Consider the following 20,848-nt stretch of genomic DNA (forward strand, 5'->3'; position numbering starts at 1 on the left):
AATTTCCCGATCAAATAAGTACTGCGATGACAATGACAGGTTTCTTGTTTAAGTTTAAGGTTAGAAATAAATAGATTCGCAAATTAATTGTATTTAATAAATTTAGGATGACAAATATTGCGAGTAAAGGCTTTGTTTGCTCTATAAAGAGCTCAATGTCTAGGCCTGCTTAAAATGCTACTTATGTAAGTTTCATTCTAAATTTGATCTCTAATTATGCACTTATCTTTCTCATGTGACTTGATAATTTGTCTGGCTTAGATGACTTGACTTGAATGACTTGGATGACCTGACTTGAATGACTTGGATGACCTGACTTGTCTGACTTGACTTGGTTGACTTGAATGACTTTTTAAACTTGTCTAACTAGTCTGGCTCTTCTGATTTGAGCGTTTGAGTCATCATTTACAAAGTCACAGTGACTCAAGTGGCATGCATTTCATATTCTAAAATACCTGAATAGTTTTAATACTTTTACCTAGTTTATCAGCCCTCATCCTTGTTAAAGATGCCTACTTACTTGTTATAGCAGCTAATGATTTTACTCAAAAATAAATGGTTTTCTTGGTAAAATCTGTTGTGTAGAGTAAACAATTTTGTGACGTCTTATTAACTTGACACAAATTTCTTATGCAATAAGCAATTTGTGTCAAGTTGTTAAGCTATTAGGTCAACATTGTGTAAACTATTAGCTTACGCAACGTTGACCTGTTATTTTCTTTCTTAATCAAGACAGAATAGTTGATGTAGCTGTAATTATAACAGCAGATGCGGCTTCTAAGCAGAAACCACAACGACCGGCAGCACCTGGTAGTAAGAAGCCTCCTCGACCAGCTCAACCATCACCATCCAAACCCGCTGCTAAGAATGTAAAGGCATCAACTCATCAAACATCTAAACAGAAGGCACCTTCTACAGTGGTAGCAGAAGTTCACAAAGGTCAGCCAGTTGATAGTCCTGTCAGCGATCTTTTAGGAGGGTTGGACTCAACTTTAGAGAAAGACAAGACTTCAGTGAATATCATAGTAGAAAGTGTCCGGGTTCATGACAGCCAGCCAAGTAACCTGGACCTGCTCATGGGTGGCGATCATGAACTGGATGTAGAATTCAAAGGTACTGATCACACAATTTAACTGTTAATAGGTTGACTGGTTACAATGACAATGCAGTCAGATACAATTGAATAGAGTTCACACTGAGTTAGTAGATTGAACAATTTGGTGCAAAAAGTCCCTTACAAAAATGTGAAGAAACATATTAATGTTATTTTTAATATCTTTCTATAACACTGTATTAGCTACTGTTGAGAGTTTCATTCCGACTCTCTTGTCCTTTACTCTTTAAAAAGTTTATGCATAACTACTCCACTAAATTTTTTAAACTAAAACTGATACAATAGTATACAAAAAGCAGCAGTGGTTCAAAAACATTTTAGGCACACATACAAAACAGGGGAATGGCTTTAATACAACATGATTTTACGAGTTCTTTTATGATTCTTTTTTTAATTGCAAGTAAATAGAGCATCATGTTTTTACAGCATGTTGATTAAAACAGATTTGATTAGATACAGCTATACTTACAAGCATACTCCTTAAGTCACCTGGTCATAGTCAGCACCAACTTCTTCATCTGTGACCTTTAACCCCTAACCTCAAGCCGAACTCACTTCTAGCTAACAACAATTTTATAGCAAACCAAGACTAAAATTCTAAGTTTGTAGGTGTGGTAAGATTTTCTGATACCCTATACTTATTGGAAGCCAGCTCATTTTTGGTGGCAACCAGGTATTTAAAAATTCCAACTCAACTTGTGATTTCGTTGGATAAACAAATATAGGATACAATTTAAATGACCTTAAAGTCAAATACAGCTTATTATGTAAAATTATGCACAAACTTTAACTGTGATTACCTGAGAATGCTGCCTATTATGCAACTATAAGGGTTCATTAACATCCAAATTATTGAAATAACATAATTGTTTAAGTTCAGTCGGAAAACAGTAGCGACACCTTGGTTAAAGTTATTTATCGTACTTCAATGTCCTTTTGGCAAGGCAAACGATTGCCATTAACGTTCCACAAAAAAAGGAAATGGTAAACAAGTGAAAGAGTTAAATTTTATGCAAACTAGAAAAGAAAATTTTTCGTATCAAAAGTATGATTATGTTTGTATATTGTCATCGTGATACGCTTAGGCTACACAATGTTTAAGATTATGGAGATATATGAGAGCCTAAATTTGGACCATTTCTGACTAAAAATAATAGTAGTATAGATGTATTTATGTAACTATAAATAATAAAAGAAATAGTTGGAGATGCCACAAGTAAAACAAAAACATAACAGCAAGAAGGAAATAATAATATTGTGCTTCTATTTCAGGCTCGGAGGGAATGCTACGCTCAAAAGCTCATAACTCATAGAAATACATATTGATATTTTGGCAGCTTTTATCGATTTTACTCTATTCTTTTACAGATGATGCTCTCAGTGGATTTGAACCCGCATCTATACCTTCAATACCAAAAATTTCAGAACTAACGCAAGCAGAACAATTGGGCAGCTCTTCCCACAGCAGCAGCGTAGACCATCTAGACGCGTTTGAGTTTTTTACTCCTGAAACTGAAGAGAAAGCTGACGCACACAAGCTTAGACAAAAGCAGAATTTAGCGTCTCCTAAAATTAACATTATTGCAGCGTCTGAAGAAAACCTTGCAAAAATTGCTGACTTGGACTACCTTGAATCCGCTGGTGAGAGAAGCAGTTGTACTAACAGTACAAAGGAAGAATCAAATCTGTTTGATCTTCTCGCCGAAGAGGAAGTCGTCAATGAGCTCCACATCGACACAAGCAGTTCGAGTGAAAATGAGAATGAAAAGCCTCTGACCCGAGATGATACAGTAGATTTTGATGACATCATCAGTCGGCCAAGCCCGGAGCACAATGATAGCTTCCATCTAGCTTCTAGTGAAGTCTGGGCTGGCACGCAGGATTCAGGAATCGGTGTTGAATTCAAAGCAACATTCTCAGTAAGTCAAATTTTTACGCTGTGGGAAATAATTCAAGTGACTTTACTGACATCTCAATTTAAAATTTTTAGTTTGAGTAGTAGTATATAATAGTATACATTTGCAAATTATCACATCATGTTGTATTCTAAAACAACTCCAAGGTTGCGAGTCTTTTTGCGTAAAGAAGTGTGTCATTATCTTCTAACTGCCTAGTGCAGAGTTCAAGACAAACTAATGACTTTCTATGCAAGTACGTACTTTGTCTGTACATGTACATATGCTGTCAATATACCTACATACGCTGTAAGTACATATGCATGTGTTGTAGGTACATACAGTATATATATGCATGTATATATATACATGCGTATATGTATGTACATGTTTATATATATATACACTAGCTGTGCTACCCGGCGGTGCCCGGGTATTAAATATCAGCTTATTAACAATGAGAGGTAATGAGATTTGTCTGCCACATGTTATTAGCCTGGCACATTGCCAATGGAAAATTTCAGTAAGCTCACTAATAAGAGCTCGGCTTCTAATGACGGTGCGCCATGACTTTGCGCCATGGTATATGCGACATACGGTATATGGCCTAGCGAGTCTGTCAATCTCTGTGGCTAAATCGGTACAGTGTTGGACTGATGAACGGGACGGTCCGAGATCAAATCTTCTTTGGTACGGATTCTTTATTCTATTAGCTATAGCTAGACGCACCTACAGATGATGTATGACCAACTTTGAGAAATATATATACATGTAGATAGAATAAGAATATACAAATCTGTATACACATACACTAGCTGGATGTTCACCATTGCTCGGGTATTAAAAATCAGCCTATAAACAATGAGAGGTAATGTAGTTGCCTGCCACTTGCTATGAGCCTAGCACATTGCTAATGGATAGTTTGAGTAAACTTACTAATAAGAACTAACTACTTGCTCTTACGATTAAGCAGCATAAAATTATGCTACCGCCCTCTATGACATTGCGCCATCATGTTGTGTTATAACGGAAAGCAACGCAACGTGATAGCGTCGCTCTCAGTTATGATGCCAAAATTGCTAGCCGCTGTTGAACTCTGACTGTGTACTTTAAAAGTGAACAGTGGGTGGCAAACTCACATATGCAGTGCATGTCACCAGCATATGTGTAGACAAAAATAAACGAAATGGAAAGCTCATGACACATCTTTTTGTTATGCAAAATATTTCCCTTCCTAAAAATCGATGTTTTTGTAAATCAAAAAAATTAAAGTTAATCGAATATTTGTTAAGAACACAATAAACTAATAACTAAATCATTTATTTTGGTGAAACATTTACCAGTGGCTTATTTCAGCAAAGCTTAAATTTACAATAAATTACTTTGAGCTCTAGGAATTCATTTTAATGATACATTGAACAGCTAAGAGTATTACAAAACATTATATAATAGTGTTTTAACGCAGATGTTTTTATGGTCAGTAGTAGAGATTAAATATCTAAGCATAATTTTGGATCAGAAATATACAACAAACTCTGTAAGCTAGTGACTGGCAGCTTTGAAAATAGTAAGTCAGATGCATAGACCTATTAACTATACTTGATTAACAATATAACATTGATAATTTTGCAATATTTTTGGAATAGATCAATATACATTTTTACTCGCACTTTACATATGAAATATTCAACTACACACTATGTTTAAAAATTTGCAGGGTAGAAAATGCATAGTGTATACGCTTTGTATCTAAATTTTCAACCAATATCTTGTGTACTTTAGTAGTTATGCCAAATTACATGTAGCAACAAAAATGTCTCGTCATTCTTTCAATGTAAACAACGATGACTCACTTGCCTGACCAGCTGGAAGTGAACAAAGCATTGAAGTTGCGTCACAAAGATTGTGGGAAATTGACTGCTACACTGTTAAATCTGTTACGTGCGAAAGTATTTTTGCAGTATTATCTCATTGGTTTACCCGGTTTTCGTTTATATTCAGGTGGATGATGAGTTGGAGAGTTGTGCATTTACTGGCAATGGTGCATTTGAATCACTCATAGATAAATACAGTGATATTGCGGATGGGAAGACGACTCAGGATGACTGCGAGCTTGGCACAAAAGGTGAGACAAAAAATGTTATTTTAATAAAATAGCGTACTTTTAAAATACTCTGCATTTTTATTACAGAAGATAGCTAAAGGGGGTCAACTAGTGCATGACAATGCATTAACATCTGTTCTAGTTGATATTTTTGCAGCCAGAAATTCAGGTTAGAAATTCATTACTAAGTTTACGCATAGCAAAGGCTATCATAAACACGGCTGCGTCTCTCTCATTCTGTTGTGATTCAATCACTATGTTTCCATGGTGCGCAGTACTGCGAAGCCAGACCCCTCCGAAGTCGAGGGGATTGTACGTTTCCATACTGCGCAGTGGATTTCAGCAAATACCGCAAATTAGCCAGAGAAGAGAAATTGTATAAATCGAATCGCCTGATGGAGAAATATAAATGATCACGGATACCGAACGTCATAAACGGTCTTTTTATGATTCTGTCGTCATTATACTTTTATTTACAATACACATTCACAAGGTTTTACAAATCTTAACACACTTTTTACATAGTATTATATTTTTAATAAGTATTTTTAAGTAATATATTATTTAAACGTTAATTTAGGACTTGCCACCTATTTTTCGAAAAGTGTTGGCATCGATAACAAAGTCCAGGAAAGTAATCACCTCATCATCGTCGTGAATGCAGATCATAATTAAATTTAGGTGAAAGAAGATCGAAAGAATAGTAAAAAAACAAGATTAGCAGGACAACCTTTGTACTAGTTTATGGCTCTCGAAGAATCCGTCTCCACGACATTACAGCTATGCGCAGCCACTGCGCAGTCGCTGTTTCCTTGCTGCGAATTTGCACTGGCTTCGCACTGATCAGTGCGCAGTGATTTCAGTGCGAAGACGCTGTTTCCATGATTCGGAGATAGCGCAACTCCGAAGCACTGCGCATCATGGAAACATAGTGATTGTTGCTGTTTGGAAATAAAACACCCATGCCATGCTTTATCCTTGTGCCGACAGCGCCGTACTTGTGTGTGCATAGGTGTCATTTTTCTGGTGCTCCATACCCAGCAATTTTTGTGGTTGAAGAACTCGAATTTGTCTGTTTTCACTTAAAACTGAAAATGGCAGAGGAGAAGGCTGAGAGCTCTTAAAGATTCAACGTTCACACAAGGCATCGCGCAGCCACCTACTATTATAGCGCCTTATGGAAACTTGCCCTGCTTGTCAGCCTAATGTAGCGATTCGGTCTTGGTGCACCTAGGTGTCGCTACACTATTGCTGAAAGGAAACTTAGCAATTGGTTGCCCATAGGCTTTATAGCATCAGATCCCCATAGATGTTGATTTATATTCCAGAGCTGCTATTTAGGATTATGGTTTATAAAATGATTGAAACATTGAATATGCACAAACACCTTCGCCAATGTTTTTGTGCTTGCCTAGTTACTTGGTGGCTAGCTCATCATAGCTTCCAGATATGGCTGGTCATTTGCCGAAAGGCCTGTGCACACTATCCTTAAAATCAACGATTAGCTGTGAGATTGACCTCAACGATGCGCTACTATGACGTCATTTTGCGATGAGCGATCAACGTGATCGCTGATAGCGACAATGCGGTGGACTTCCAACATGTGGAACTTTGACACCGATGATCGCAACTGTTAGCGTCTTGATTGGTTGTTTGTTGGCCGCATCGGATCCAATTTCAAGAGTTTTGAAGATCGATGTCAGTTCATAATCGTAAGCATGGCGAAAAACTACGATTGTATGGCGCCTTACGCATGGCGCATGTATGGCGCATAACGATTGTGATGAATGACATAATCAGGTAATTAAAAGATAACAGCCACCCGCGATATCACCAATTCAATTTCGTAGTTTCTACTTGATTGTTTGTTAGCGGTCACTTACAGCTAATCGTTCATAGTGTGTACACCTCATATAAGTGCATTAATGCCATAGCGTGCATTAAGGCAACGTCGTGTCTTACCTGTTAGTTATCAATATTACTGGTAATCTATAATAATTTGTGTCTTGGTGTATCAACAACTTCGGGCTTGATCAGGCGATAAGTTTTAACTTGAGTCAGCTAATGCCAATAGCCAACTGAACATGACAGCAAGGTGCAGCATGTCTAAATGTCCTGCAAACTCAGATATGACATTCTAATTGCTTCAGCATTAATTTGTCAGTAACTTTCTTTCGCATTCAAGTATTTCTCATTTCAATCCATGACTTTTAACATTCTTTAATAATTTGTGCCATATGTTTTATAAACGAAGACAAAATGTAGGATTAGGCTACTAAAGATTTTCTACCATAATGGAGCAGCTGATGCCAGAGCTAAAACTTATAATTTGGGCTTATCTCTAAGTATTTATATTGCTTGACCAATTAACTCCAAGATAATGGGATTCGAGTTTATTGTGCGTTAATGACTTGCCAGACCTTATGGTGTCAGAATGCCGACTGTTTGCTGACGATACTCTTTTATTTAATTCCCGCGTCAACAAAGCGGTATTGCAACAAGACCTTAGGGTACTCCAAAAGTATTCTAATGAGTGGCAATTGACTTTTAATGTTTCTAAATGTGCTGTTCTTTCAGTTGGAGAGTCGAATTCAAAAGCAAGTTATTTTTTATGTGACCAACGTTTAGACAATGTTGATTCACATCCATATCTTGGCATCAATGATATACAGCCCCCATGGGGGGCTGTATATCATTGTTGGCATTGAGTTGCAAAATAATCTAAAATGGGAAATTCACTATGTAAAAATAATAAGCAAAGCTAATAGAACATTACATATGCTAAGGAGAGTTTTAAAGCATGCTGACACAAAAACTCGGCAGATTGCTTATTTTTCTTTGGTGAGGCCACTTTTAGAGTACGGTTGCACGGTATGGGACCCGTTTATTAAAAAAGATATCAAAAGATTTGAGAAAATACAGAACACCGCTTTAAGGTTCATTTTTAAACTAAAAGGGCAAGTCAGTTTTACAGAAATAAGAGCAAATACAGGGATTGAGAGTTTAGCTAAATGTCGAAAAGATATTAGCTGTGTGTGCATTTTATTTAAAAGCAGTGGAAAAGAACTTTACGGTCCCTGATTTTAAATATATTATCAAGCACCACAACACTCGACAGAAAGCAGGTCTGTTTGTGCCAACAATCCGGACAAATGCGTTTTTCAATTCTTTTTGGCTGAGAACAACTCGAGACCTGAGAGGTTTTTAGTAAAGAATATTTGTAATAGAGTTCCCACACCTTTCCTTCTTTCTAGAAGGGTGTAGTGGGAAAATTTTAGATTAGATTAGATTAGAGTTTTTATAACACCTGCTCAATTATTATACTTTTTCATGTGTAAAAAAACATTATGATATACAATTAAAAAATAAGAATTTAGTGTTGTTATTCAATAAGTACAGCCAAATTGATAAATATCCTGTTAGTGACACTTCACACCACTCGCGAGAGTACATAGTGACACTTCACACTACTCTCTAGAGTACTTAGTGTCACCTCATACCATTCTTTAGAGTATTTAAGAACACCTTTTACTTTACATTTTTCTCTAATAATTGTAACTAATCTGAGTAAAGCGGCAAGCCTTCTGTTACAGCGAGAGCTGAGATCAGCGCTGATACCAAGTCCGTATCAGAGAAAAGAGCTTTAAAGTTTGTCAGAACTTTTTCTGAAACTATTGATGAAGAAGATGACCCCTATGGAGCAACCAAAGATGACGGCTCACTATCAGGTAAGGAAAGAGGACTAATGTTTACAGCTCACTATCAGGTAAGGAAACAGGACTAATGTTTACAGCTCACTATCAGGTAAGGAAACAGGACTAAAGATGACAGCTCACCATCAGGTAAGGAAGCAGGACTAAAGATGACAGCTCACTATCAGGTAAGAAAACAAGACTAAATATGAACCAAAGTAGAAACTTAAAATATGGCTAATAACTAAGACTTTGCACCAAGCTGGTTCTCTACAGAACTTCTTGATGAAAACTCGATTTACCTTTTTAGGTTACAAAATATACTTGCATTAGCATCCATAGATCTCTTTTTGTTCCAGTGGAGGCGAGTACAGGTCTCGGGCTGGTTGTAAATCCAATGGATAGAGAAGATGCTGATGGAGAAGAAACTGATAACCACAATGATGAGCAAGTGTTGGCGACCTCCTCCCATCGTCATGTTTGGATTGACATGTCTAAACCGATGCCGCGAGCCCAGGTAGATTCCAATATTACAGTCCAATGATAAGACCACTTTATGTGTCAAAACCCACTTGCAAGATATGTCAGTTACCTTATGTAATTGCCATGTAATTACCTTGTGCTTACTCCACCTGTGTAAGCTGTCAGCTAGTTTCGCCGCTGCTTACCCACCTGTGTAAGCTGTCAGCTAGTTTGCTCGGCTTCTCTCATCTGCGAAAGTTGTCACCTAGCTTGATTGTGCTTCTTACCCCACCTGCTTAAGCTATCGGCAACATGTAGCTTGTTTGTATTTACCAGACCTGTGGAAGCTGTTAGTTAGCGAGCGTAAACCTAACTTGTGAACTTCAGCCATTTATTAGCCTGGCTGCCCCTTGCAAGGTTACCACAATGCAAGCCGCAGCAATGATTTAAATGAAATGCATATGTCATCAACCAGCAAATGTTTGTACACAACTTAAATGAACTTAGAACTTTTGCATCCGTTCAAACATTTCCCGCTCCACTTCTTTGTGAGTGATACAATAGAAAAGAGAAGTAAATATTATATTCATTAATAATGGGTCGACCAACCAAATATAAACATCTACTAGTAACCAGGCAGTTTGGTGCGCCATGAGAGATCATCATGTATAATAACTATGTGCACAATTATTCACAAATGTGGGAAGGTGGTTGAGTGGTGCAGTTGGTGGTGTGCCTGGTTGTTGTCCTGAATGCGTGAGTTCAAATCCTTTGTGATGCAATCTTTTTGTTAGCATTCAATGGTGGCTTCCAACAGATATTGAGACACACCTCTTATTACTATAAAGATTGCCATGACAGAAACAAATTTAACTGATAGTTTTCGGTGTATGTTTTTGAGGTTTTCAAAGAGGCTCATCTTTGAAACAACATTGATAGATGTTTAAATCTAACTTTAGTTGTCATTCGGCCTGCAGTAGAAGTGACAAGTTTTCTAGCATGCTAACATACACACTCAGAGTACATTTGGTCACATACAATATATGGTAAATATATGCTACAGGGCGACTTATCAGTAATACAGCAAAGAGATTGCTATTATTTTTTAGCAGAGTACATAATATCGATACTAAATTAGTGTTAGTGTGGGTACTAACTAGGAGGAAAGGATACTAGAGGCTCGCGAGTGTATGGAGTGTGTCTAGGAGTGTATCTGATGAAAACAAAACAACGCAAGTATAGAGATTAACTACAACTGCTGGATGGTGTTTCAATGAAGTGAAACTGAATAAGGGGAATGCTAGGTACTGTTGTAGGGCAGCAAACAAGAAGTAGAATAGGAAGGAAGTGTATCAGGAGTATCACCACTGCTGTTGTTTTAAATAAGCTGAAGTAAAATAACTTCAGTTATTCCTAAATGTTAGCCTAGAGAAGGAAACAATTGGCGATGGAAAGTTTAGGGCAGCAGAAACATAAATAAATAGTATTTTTTATGTTGTTCATGTCAGTACGAAGTATTCAAGCTTGACGTAATATGTTTTATGAGTGGGTGTGTTGGTGGGTATTATCATGGCATCTACACTATAATCAATGAGTGGGTGTTATGGTCATTATAGAAGCAATAATCAGTAGACGGGCATGACCATAATCACAGTCTATAAAGTTGTATTCAGTATTCATTTGAGTATGTCCTCATCTTCAGATGCTCAAAAAGAACCCATTTTGAATTTGCCGCATAGCTGGAAAAAAATATCTCATTCTTTCCAGGTGAAAACGAAGAGCTCAAAGGAAAAGATTACAAAGAAACATGTATCTTCCATCAAGCTTATGTCCCAAGAAGCGAGGCAAGCAATGCAAGTCAAGGTCAAACCAGTGCCGAGGCCAAAAGGTAGTCTCTTGTTTGTTTTAATTTATCGGAAAAAGCGCAGACCGGTGAGAAATAGAAAAAAAAGGTGCAATGAGGACTTAGTGAAACAATGACTTAAATAGATTGTGTTGAAGTTACAAGACAAGTCTTGAAAGTGCTCACAAAAGTCTTCATAAAATTAAATTTATTTTGAGCTTGCAAAAATTGGGCACCAAGATTTACCAACCATTTTGTTACAACATCTCAGAAAAACTAACACCTTTTGGTACTAGTAGTGCAGCTCGACCTAGTTGTGATCAAGTAAAAAGTTTACTCTTCCCTTGCGTATAAAGTGACGTAGTAACTTAATGTCATGAAATATTGAAGGGTGAAATTTGAACTCAAGTCTCGGTGCATGACGACTAAAGGTACCAGTAACTATATTATGTCGTGGTCTTTACAGATTATGACCAACTTTCTTTCATGACAATGGCGCAGCAGGGATACCACTTTACTTAAGTTCGACACCAGTGTGTTGCAATTGTTTTTATATTTTTGAGGAAGCTAGTCTGAGTGTAAATCATAGCAAACTATGATTAGTTTGGCACAACAAGTGATTTTAAGACTTCTAGGAATAGAAAAAATGTTTTACTTACCTGTTTAGCTGTGTCTAATGTTATGGTCTTATTCAGAGTTGACTAAAAAAGTTAACTTATTGTTAATTTGAAGGTCGAGATCTGCAGCCCTCTACGGAAGTAAGTAGCTCACCGACAACAACCAGTAGCAATAAAACTAAAAGATTGGTCACCCAAGGTCAAGCGGATAGCCTCAATCTAACTCAACTCAAAGAGCACACAACTCTCACCTTTGAGATTGACTCTGACAACAACAGCTGCAACCAAAGGGGTAATGCAAAGTTCTTATGCACATTTTTGTAAAGATTTTGCGGTTTTTAATAATTGCACAAGTAAGCAACTTTAGAAGCTGGTACCCGTGTAAGGTATTATATCATATAATGTAAAAGAAGGCTGCATTATATAACATATTTGAGTAAATGTAATCAACGTAGAACGACAAAGAAAGCAGCCTTAATCAAGATGCAATTTTCATATTGTTAATCAATGAGGATTTTAGATCATCTCTTTTCACATTTGGCTATTTTCCATTTTACCTCTCAATCAAATAGTCTAATAATTTTCCATTTTACCACTCAGTCAAATAGTCTAATAATTTTGCAACGATCTAAAGCAAGATCTTTTGATGATATTGAAATATGAAAAGGCCCTCATTGGTTCACCTGGCCACAGCGTCCTTATTTATATTTCTTCAAAAGAAATATGGCTTTCTGTAAACCAATGATTATTTATAAAAGTTTATTAGCAGTAAAAAATATTGCGGGCTTCTTCAATATTTTCAATTTTTTCTTCTTTGTTGAAAAAAATAATTATTTTTTATTTACAAAAAAATAACTTGTATTTATTTGCAGATAAGCCCTTGCCAGTTTTACCTCCACCACCAAAGAACACAACTCCTTCTCTTACAAGAAAAAACCCATTCAACAGAAATGACTCCAGTGAATCGGAGAGTGAAGAGCCAGCAGTATACTCTTTAAAAGCAGCACCAGCAGCACTGATAGCGACTGATGCTGACGTCTGTAGCGAGATAAACGATGAAGAAGATGAAACTGAATGTTTGATAGGCGGTAAGAAATTTTCTACCAAATAAGCTAAGCTCTGGAATGAAATGCTGTAAGATTTACGGTAAGCATTTTAAACCATGATATTGAGAAACTGAAGCATACTGGTAAATACCTCAAACATGCTTATGCGGTACACGAAGATCTGCTCTGCTTTATATAATGACAGTGGTGATGGACAGCTTATGTTCAAATCTTGGTTACCGCTAATCGTTTTTACACATCTAGCGGCTAATAAATAATATACCACATCTTGAAGGTGTCTCATTATAATTCGACACCTTTAAGTTAAGACAAAAGCAAAAGTATGTGTTGAAAACCCTCAATTAAAAAATTTACTAAATTTTAAGTTTTATGAATTGGTATCTTTCTTTTTCCTTCTCTTTAGACTTAGGTTCTGTCAGAAGAATGGGTGTCATATCACCCATAGCAAACCTGTAGGACTTGCTTCAGTAACATGTGATAGACATTTGCATGTAGCTATACTAAAAGGTTGCAGAAAAATATAGTAATGCAGGACATAATATTAGAATTTATAAATTGAGGCAAGTTAATGCTCAATTTTTGCCAGCGAATGGCAGATAGCTTTTAAACTTTGTGTGATATGTGAGATACGCAGTGTTTGTTGGTTAGTCAACAATGATTGATTAGCGTAGCTACGACAAACTTGTTACATTCGGTGTACCTAACTGGGTAGCCTTTGCACTACAAGTATTATTCATCTCATTCTTTCTGACCACAGGCTTTTATTGGATCACTGGCATCCTTTTTTATAAGCCTCTTTCATACCAAAGTGCATTTTGCTCTACAAAGTGTACAAGCGTTTGACCTTTGTTACAGTACTACAGGTGTCTTTTGTGGCACAGGTGCTCCTAACTTCGCAACAGATGTCTCTATTGCTTCAGTGCTTTGTAGCTAAAGATGTTGGTTTTACCACGTGAGCCCTTTGCACCAAAAAGATTCTCTCAAACCACATTATTTTGTCTCTATCGCTAATGTCCTTCATGCCATTGACTGTGTTAATGCCACAAGTCTGTTCCGTGTCACTGGTCACTTTCATTCTACAGGTCTCTGTCATTCTACAGGTTTCTGTCACTCTACAAGCGTTTTACATCACAGATTTTCATATCACAGGTGTCTTTTATGCAGCAAGTAACTTTTATGTCCGACATGTGTCATCTGTAGCGCTTGAGCCCTGCGTTTGGCAGGTGTCATTCATAGCCCTGATGTCCTTTATATCCAATGTCAAACAGGTGTCATTCATAGTGTAGGCGTTCTTCATGTCTGGCAGGTGTCATTCATAGCCCTGATATCCTTTATATCCAATGTCTAACAAGTGTCATTCATAGCGCAGGTGTTCTTCATGTCTGGCAGGTGTCATTCATAGCCCTGATGTCCTTTATATCCAATGTCTAACAGGTGTCATTCATAGTGCAGGCGTTCTTCATGTCTGGCAGGTGTCATTCATAGTCCTGATGTCCTTTATATCCAATGTCTAACAGGTGTCATTCTTAGCACAGGTGTTCTTCATGTCTTGCAGGTGTCATTCATAGCCCTGATGTCCTTTATATCCAATGTCTAACAGGTGTCATTCATAGCGCAGGTGTTCTTCATGTCTGGCAGGTGTCATTCATATTAGAAGCGCACTAGTACTTTTACTCCAATGTATATGACATAACATATAATTACGTTATAGTTGACTATATTTCAGTGTTGCAAACATGAATAATTTGTTAGACATGAGCCAAAAACCTGTTCATGATCAGTTTGCTAAAATATAAGGCTTATGAAAACCTTGATAGCAATAATAGTACTAGGGGTTAGAATTTTATACACTTGAAACTCTTGTCGTTGAGTTACAAAGTACAGAAGTTTAGAATTATTGCATCTTTCAGATTTTTTACTAGTTAAACATTAATTGGGCTCTAAAACTTCTTTATAAATACAAAAAACTTTACGTTGGGTCGTTTACAAACTTGAAAATATTAAAATTGTTCAGCCACCAAGATTTATGACCTCTTTTGTTTGTGTGACAAACTTTCATAAGCGATTGTTTTTTGTACCTTTACTGTATCTGCTTGTCATTGTTTTTATTATATGAGTCATGCATAATCTGTAGGAGGAAATGAGATGTCTGCTCAGAAATGGGAAGCACTGGAAAAAATTGACTTACCTCCTTTGGAAGAGTTTAGACCAAAGTATAATGACCATGGCTGGAAGATGCTAATCAGGTAAAAAGGCTATACTACTGTATGCCTTCTTGAGTACTTTTATTTATTTTATATATATTCTTTTAAAACTAATTATAATTTTCAAGGCTGTGAAGAAACATTAATTAGGAGTGGTGAGCATTAAGGTGCTGATGTTTGTTCCTCCCAAAGATGTCTTTTTGTGAGTCAAGTTGAAGTTTTTGCATAATTCTCAACATTACAAATAAAGTTGCTTTCAATGAGCTTAAAAATAAGAAAAAGGTTCCTTTCTATTTGAAGCTACATTAAAACCCATGCTAATTGGCTGCTGTTGACTTCATTCATGTATTTCCTGATTTTTTCTCCAAGAAATGCTGATTATAACATTTTGTTGCAAAGTTTTGTATTTAAATATTTTTGTTTACAAGTTTATATTACATCAATGCACAGTTTCGTACAAAATTCATATATCTTGAATAGGTAGTTCGAGTTGCGTCACCTATTGCCCTTATCTCTAGTGCAAAGATGTTTATTAATGTTAGAAAACCACCAAAGAAATCGCTGACAAAGAAGAGATTTTGGGAAGAGGTCTATCTCAGGCTGGATATTGATGAAAAAGGAGTTCCTAGCCTTCTTCTTTACAGAAATGAGAAAGATGCGAAGAAAGGTGAGATAAAAAGCCATTGTTTATTATTCAAATGAACAGACAACTCCAAATCACTTTACATTTGTTGTGATTGTGCTCCTTTTTGTTTAAATTAAAATTCCAATTTAATGAGTTTGTGAAATTAATTGCAAGCATAAAATAAAACATATCTAAGCAAATTTGATCCAGCCTAGCCGCGTCCTCTTAGAAACTGGCAATGTACTTACATTGTAGCTATGAAAAAACATACCAATCGTATCTCTGTACGCCGACATAAGAATGCATTGCAACCAATTCTGATAGTAAACTAAAAAATGAATAAAGTTTTGGATAAACAATTACGCGTATAAAATATGAGCTGTTATAAGGCAACTTCCTAGTATTCAACTGACGTACTAATATCGAACTATACAGGTGCCAAGGAGCTGGAGAGAGCTAGGCTGAATCCGTTTCACCAACTGTCAGACAACATCTACTTGCAACAATATGACCAGTACGGCAAGTGTCACAGTGTCAAGGTCTTACACGTCTCCTACAAAGAGAGACCGAGTCTGAGAACAGACAGGGTGACAGAGGCTTTGCCGAACTTCATAAAAGGTAACTGCAGAGTAAAGACAGGACTGACACACTTCAATGATGCGCATAATTATTGAAGCACTGCTGTGTTCAATAATATCCATTTTGGTCAGTCTAGGAATTTCTGGTCCAGAAATTTTTGTTGCTGACTTTCTGGCGCAGGATCTTTTGGCTCAAACTTTTCAACATTGCTATTTTTACACAAAAGAATTCACTTATGCTTACTTATTGTAAATACTTACCTATTGTAAATACTTACCTATTGTACTTACCTTATGCTTACTTATTGTAAATAAATAAAATGATAATAATAACAAAAAATACAAAAACATTATTTTATTTTATAATTTCACACATAATACTTTTTTGCGAGACGCATTTGTACAAAATGCTTACATGAGTTTTTACATTCACATTGCGAAAATTTGGTTGAAGAATCTTGTGAACAACTTCTGTCCATTATTTAAATATATCAAAATTTGTTGAGGCATACGTCACAATAAAAGATGGATAAATTCTAAACTTGTAGTCTGCGCCAAATAGCCTTGTGCCGGAAAGTCACTTTCCATATTTTTTATTGCTACCTTAACTTTTGATCATAGCAACTGTTAATGAATCTTTACAAAAATTGTCTAGTCAGTTTCTAGGCTATCAGGTACCTAAGGCTTCATTCAGATTCTGAGCATTTCCTCAATGAGTACCGCGTTTTACTGATCGGTTACATGTTATAAACATCTAACTACTAATGGGTGACTCTGTATCGCATTATATCGACATCAATCCCACACTACATTGGCTGATTGTCTGTGATAACGCTGTTCACCCTCCAGCAGAGAGATATAGACGGGAAATATAGATTGAGCATTCCGCAACGGCTAATCATCATCACCAGGCCTCTATTCACTGGTTGCAAGTTGGGGCGGCTAATGTTAGGCGACTAGTTATGAACATCTGGGAGTGTGGTGGGGCGGTGTAAGCCCCCCAACAGGTTTCTCTCATGTAGGGCCTCAGACGAGCCTCTCATGTGAAGTTTTAAAAAATTTTATCGGAAAGTATCAACGTTTTTCTATTTTTTGAGATTTGTTTTGTGATGTTTTGTTTTGTTTTAGGTGATGTGACTGCCGGGACGTTTTTAGATTAAAATAGGCAAAACTTGACCGCAGTTAAAACGCTCAGAAAAAAGACATCTTTTTCTTTTGAGCGTTTTAACAAAGATCAATTTTGCCGATTTTATTTTAAGTTCATCCGGAGGTTTCCACGCTTTCGATAGGACATGGGCCAAGCGGATGTTTGGTAAAACTTGACCTTTTGCAAACCTTTATAAAAATCGTTAACAAGAATATTTTGCCGCTGATAATAATAATAATGGCGCCTAAGAACTACTAAAAGTTGATGTTTGTCTCTATGGCTTGGAATAAAGTGATATTCTACAGTGATAAAAACCGTCTCCATAGCCGTTGGGCAAATAACTGTTCGAGTAAATGATGTTGAGGTCGAGTTATCTGAAGCAATTTATCATTGCGTGGGAACGGACCAAACAAATCCATTCGAGATGAAATGTTCAATTTTATCCGAGAGCAAGTTATCCGAGTTTGACTGTACTTAGCCGCGGAAAATTCCTAAAAAGTTGGGGCGGCTCAGCTGGCCAGCCGGCCCAGGGAATACAGGCCTGATCATCACCGAAGTGGTGTACATTGCACAGACAGTCGTGGATGCTCGGTGAAGTTACAAGAAAGTTTGACAGCTTTAATATTTCCCGACATATCCGCGTCACCTCGGCAATGTCATCAGTTTACGGTGCACATAGTGGATGAATAATCGATAAAAGGACAGCCCGACAAAAGGCAATACCTTGCGAACCAGTTTTTAATCTACATGTTTCTTGAGGCTCTTTGTGATTCTTTGTCTCTAGAGTCCTTTTAATTTGAGACATTGTATTTCTGAACCAAAAGAAGCTCAATATTAATTAAAGCACTATTTTCTAGTACATCCCTTTCACCAAGCTAAACATTAATTTGCTGCAGGCTATATGAAACCCAACAAGAACACGATATTTGAGCATGCGCCGACTATAACAGAGCTCTATAAGTTTGGGAGCCTCGACTATCATTTGATGAGAATGTTTGTCTGGGAGCTGGAAGACTGTCTGATGAGACTGAAGACGGAGAGAATCAACACCAACACCATGTACCAGAAGAATGAGATCATCGCTGATGCGTGGGATGAGTACGAAGCCTGCATCGACAAGTCTGTAAGCTTACATTTTAACAATGCACCTGTCAGAGCTTTTCACAACCTGTTTTAGCCTGTCATAACTATTATTATGACTCTTATGACACATCCTGCTGTATATCTCTTTTAAAAAGTAATGCGGTTTTATCTGTCTGTCACACGCTGTTAATATCACATAAAGCACATAACATAATTTGTCACAACATGTCATAGCCAGTTATAACTACGTAACATGTATCTGGTATCTATCTTATTAAGACACCTGTCGTTGTATATCAGTATAACAAAGTAACATATCGCTATCCGTCTGTCACACGGATTAACACCCTGTTAAAATTATCTCTTACAAAGGGTCACATAGTCTCTCATAAATCCAGAGTGCGACTATTTATGCTCTGCTTTCTCTCGGGGATGCCTGTCGTAGAGGTGGGAGTCAATGACAGAAGAAGAAGAGGCAAAGAAATTGTGCGCCGCCACGAGATTATTCCAGTCAAGGTAAGCTAGCAAAAGATGAACATAAGTTGACATTGTTGAGGGTGTTCAAAGTTGATCTTATTTGGAATATTTAACAATTCCTGCTACTAAGAATGACTAGGCACAGCTAGTAGCATGAAACTGTTTAGTCAATAAGGTCAAAGGTAGGGTAGGACTCATTCCAGACTTACAAGCTTCAGGTATCATAATTAAGTCCTCAACCTTCTCTCGTGTTGTGAAGCATATGTTGCATACATCATTTAAACTATTCAGAGGAGTGGAAACTGAGGCTAAGGAAATGCTATACTATTTATGATAGTTGTCAACTTGAGTTTTGCTAGCCTCAGGCCCTATGACTTTACCCAAAAGATATTTATTAGTGTTAACTCGGCTCAATGAAAATAGAAAGTCTGTTGAACAGAAAGGATAGCTCATCACATGCCTCCTTTCTGGTCTATAATGAGAAGCTAATCGTACGTCGCTGATGCAGTGACTACAGTCATTACACTGATAGTTGTTTAAATAACAAGCTCTCATTATGATTCCTTGAAGCGAAGAGAAGACAACTCTGTTATAAATTTATACAGAGCACTGTGAAAAGTTTAAAAATTTCCTTGTTCCTGTGTCCTATGTTCTGTTGCTGTGTGCAAACTAAATGAATAGGGACAAGCACTGTCTGTAAAAACAAGTGGCTGTTGCAGGCGGAAAACTGGATCACTGTAGAAAATGTGGAGCTGCATAGAATAGTCAAGAAAAAGGAGTACGATGAAAATGGAGTTATTTCATTTGTACCCCTCGATGGCAGCAAGTTTGAATACATGAGATTCAGATACAGGTGAGTTGAACAGCTCAACTAGATAAATAAATCCTCTTTGTATACATAAAACTTGTTTTGCTGTAATGATAAGAGCTAGTCTAGGAACTAAGTCTAGGAACTAAGCGAACGGTTTTATTCCATAACAGTTTGTATATTTAACTCTACTTTATATTTTCATTTTAATTAAAGTTAATAATACTAATAATAATAATTTAATAAGTTAATAATAATAATACGAATCAATGTCATGTTCACTACGTATAAACCATTAAATGATGTAATAGCACTAGTATTGCACATTCTTATCGCTATCGTTTTTTTTTCTTTGGCTATACAGTGCACCCTCGAGATACTATTACCCTGATATACGATTTTTTCACCTTACGAAGTGAAACATTGTGATATCTTCACCTCGCTATACGAATTTTATTTCACCATACGAATTTGAGAAAAGTTTCGCCCGAGTTAAAATTTGGCTGTCGGTGTGCTCATAGCACACGTCGAAATAAAAAAGACGCCGAAATATAGTTTGCCGAAAACGTTTAGAACGTTCAGAAGAGACACGATCATCGACTTCTCTCATGTCCGCGTGGAAAATTTCGTGTAAAATACACAAGCGAGAGCAAATATTCATTTGTAGCGTTATTATAGCTTTTGCTATAAACTTTCAAGTCAGCATACGTATATAACTACAACTATCTACATTTCATTCGTTATCTATAGAATCTGAGACCGATTCAAACGTTACAAAACGAAGGAAAAATGATTTCTATGTCAAAAAAGTTGGATGTCATAAATAAGAAAAAGGGGCCCGTATCATTAACATTGTCAAGGAATATGATCGCAACCAATCAGCATTTGCAATTATTATTAAAACAAGAACTCCATTAAAGCAAGCATAAGAAAGAGCTTCCGACTGAAGATTTGAATGAGCTAGGTCATGCACGCGATCAGCATTCAAAAGGAGCAACCATTTAGTGAAGGCGAAGATGTTGAAGATACAGAAAATCCCACATTTGCAGAAATATTTCAAGTGTTTAATTTACTGATGTGCACTGGTACATTAAAACAATGCATGTATAATATATATTATTTATCTCTTGTG

General features: G+C 36.8%; 1 protein-coding gene across 1 annotated transcript in view; it reads left to right on the top strand.

Moving 5' to 3' along the window:
- Positions 1-20,848, top strand: part of LOC137397526 (uncharacterized) — a 36,576-nt gene that overhangs the window by 7,543 nt on the left and 8,185 nt on the right. Inside the window, exons 6-19 of the mRNA XM_068083817.1 lie at positions 733-1,113; positions 2,483-3,033; positions 5,011-5,134; positions 8,707-8,841; positions 9,180-9,322; positions 11,035-11,155; positions 11,843-12,019; positions 12,600-12,815; positions 14,929-15,040; positions 15,541-15,665; positions 16,059-16,241; positions 18,245-18,471; positions 18,804-18,947; positions 19,628-19,761. Coding sequence (XP_067939918.1) covers positions 733-1,113; positions 2,483-3,033; positions 5,011-5,134; positions 8,707-8,841; positions 9,180-9,322; positions 11,035-11,155; positions 11,843-12,019; positions 12,600-12,815; positions 14,929-15,040; positions 15,541-15,665; positions 16,059-16,241; positions 18,245-18,471; positions 18,804-18,947; positions 19,628-19,761 — 2,773 coding nt within the window. The remainder of the gene's footprint in view (positions 1-732; positions 1,114-2,482; positions 3,034-5,010; positions 5,135-8,706; positions 8,842-9,179; positions 9,323-11,034; positions 11,156-11,842; positions 12,020-12,599; positions 12,816-14,928; positions 15,041-15,540; positions 15,666-16,058; positions 16,242-18,244; positions 18,472-18,803; positions 18,948-19,627; positions 19,762-20,848) is intronic.

Source organism: Watersipora subatra, chromosome 5, assembly GCF_963576615.1.
Source record: "Watersipora subatra chromosome 5, tzWatSuba1.1, whole genome shotgun sequence".
Lineage (NCBI taxonomy): Eukaryota > Metazoa > Bryozoa > Gymnolaemata > Cheilostomatida > Watersiporidae > Watersipora > Watersipora subatra.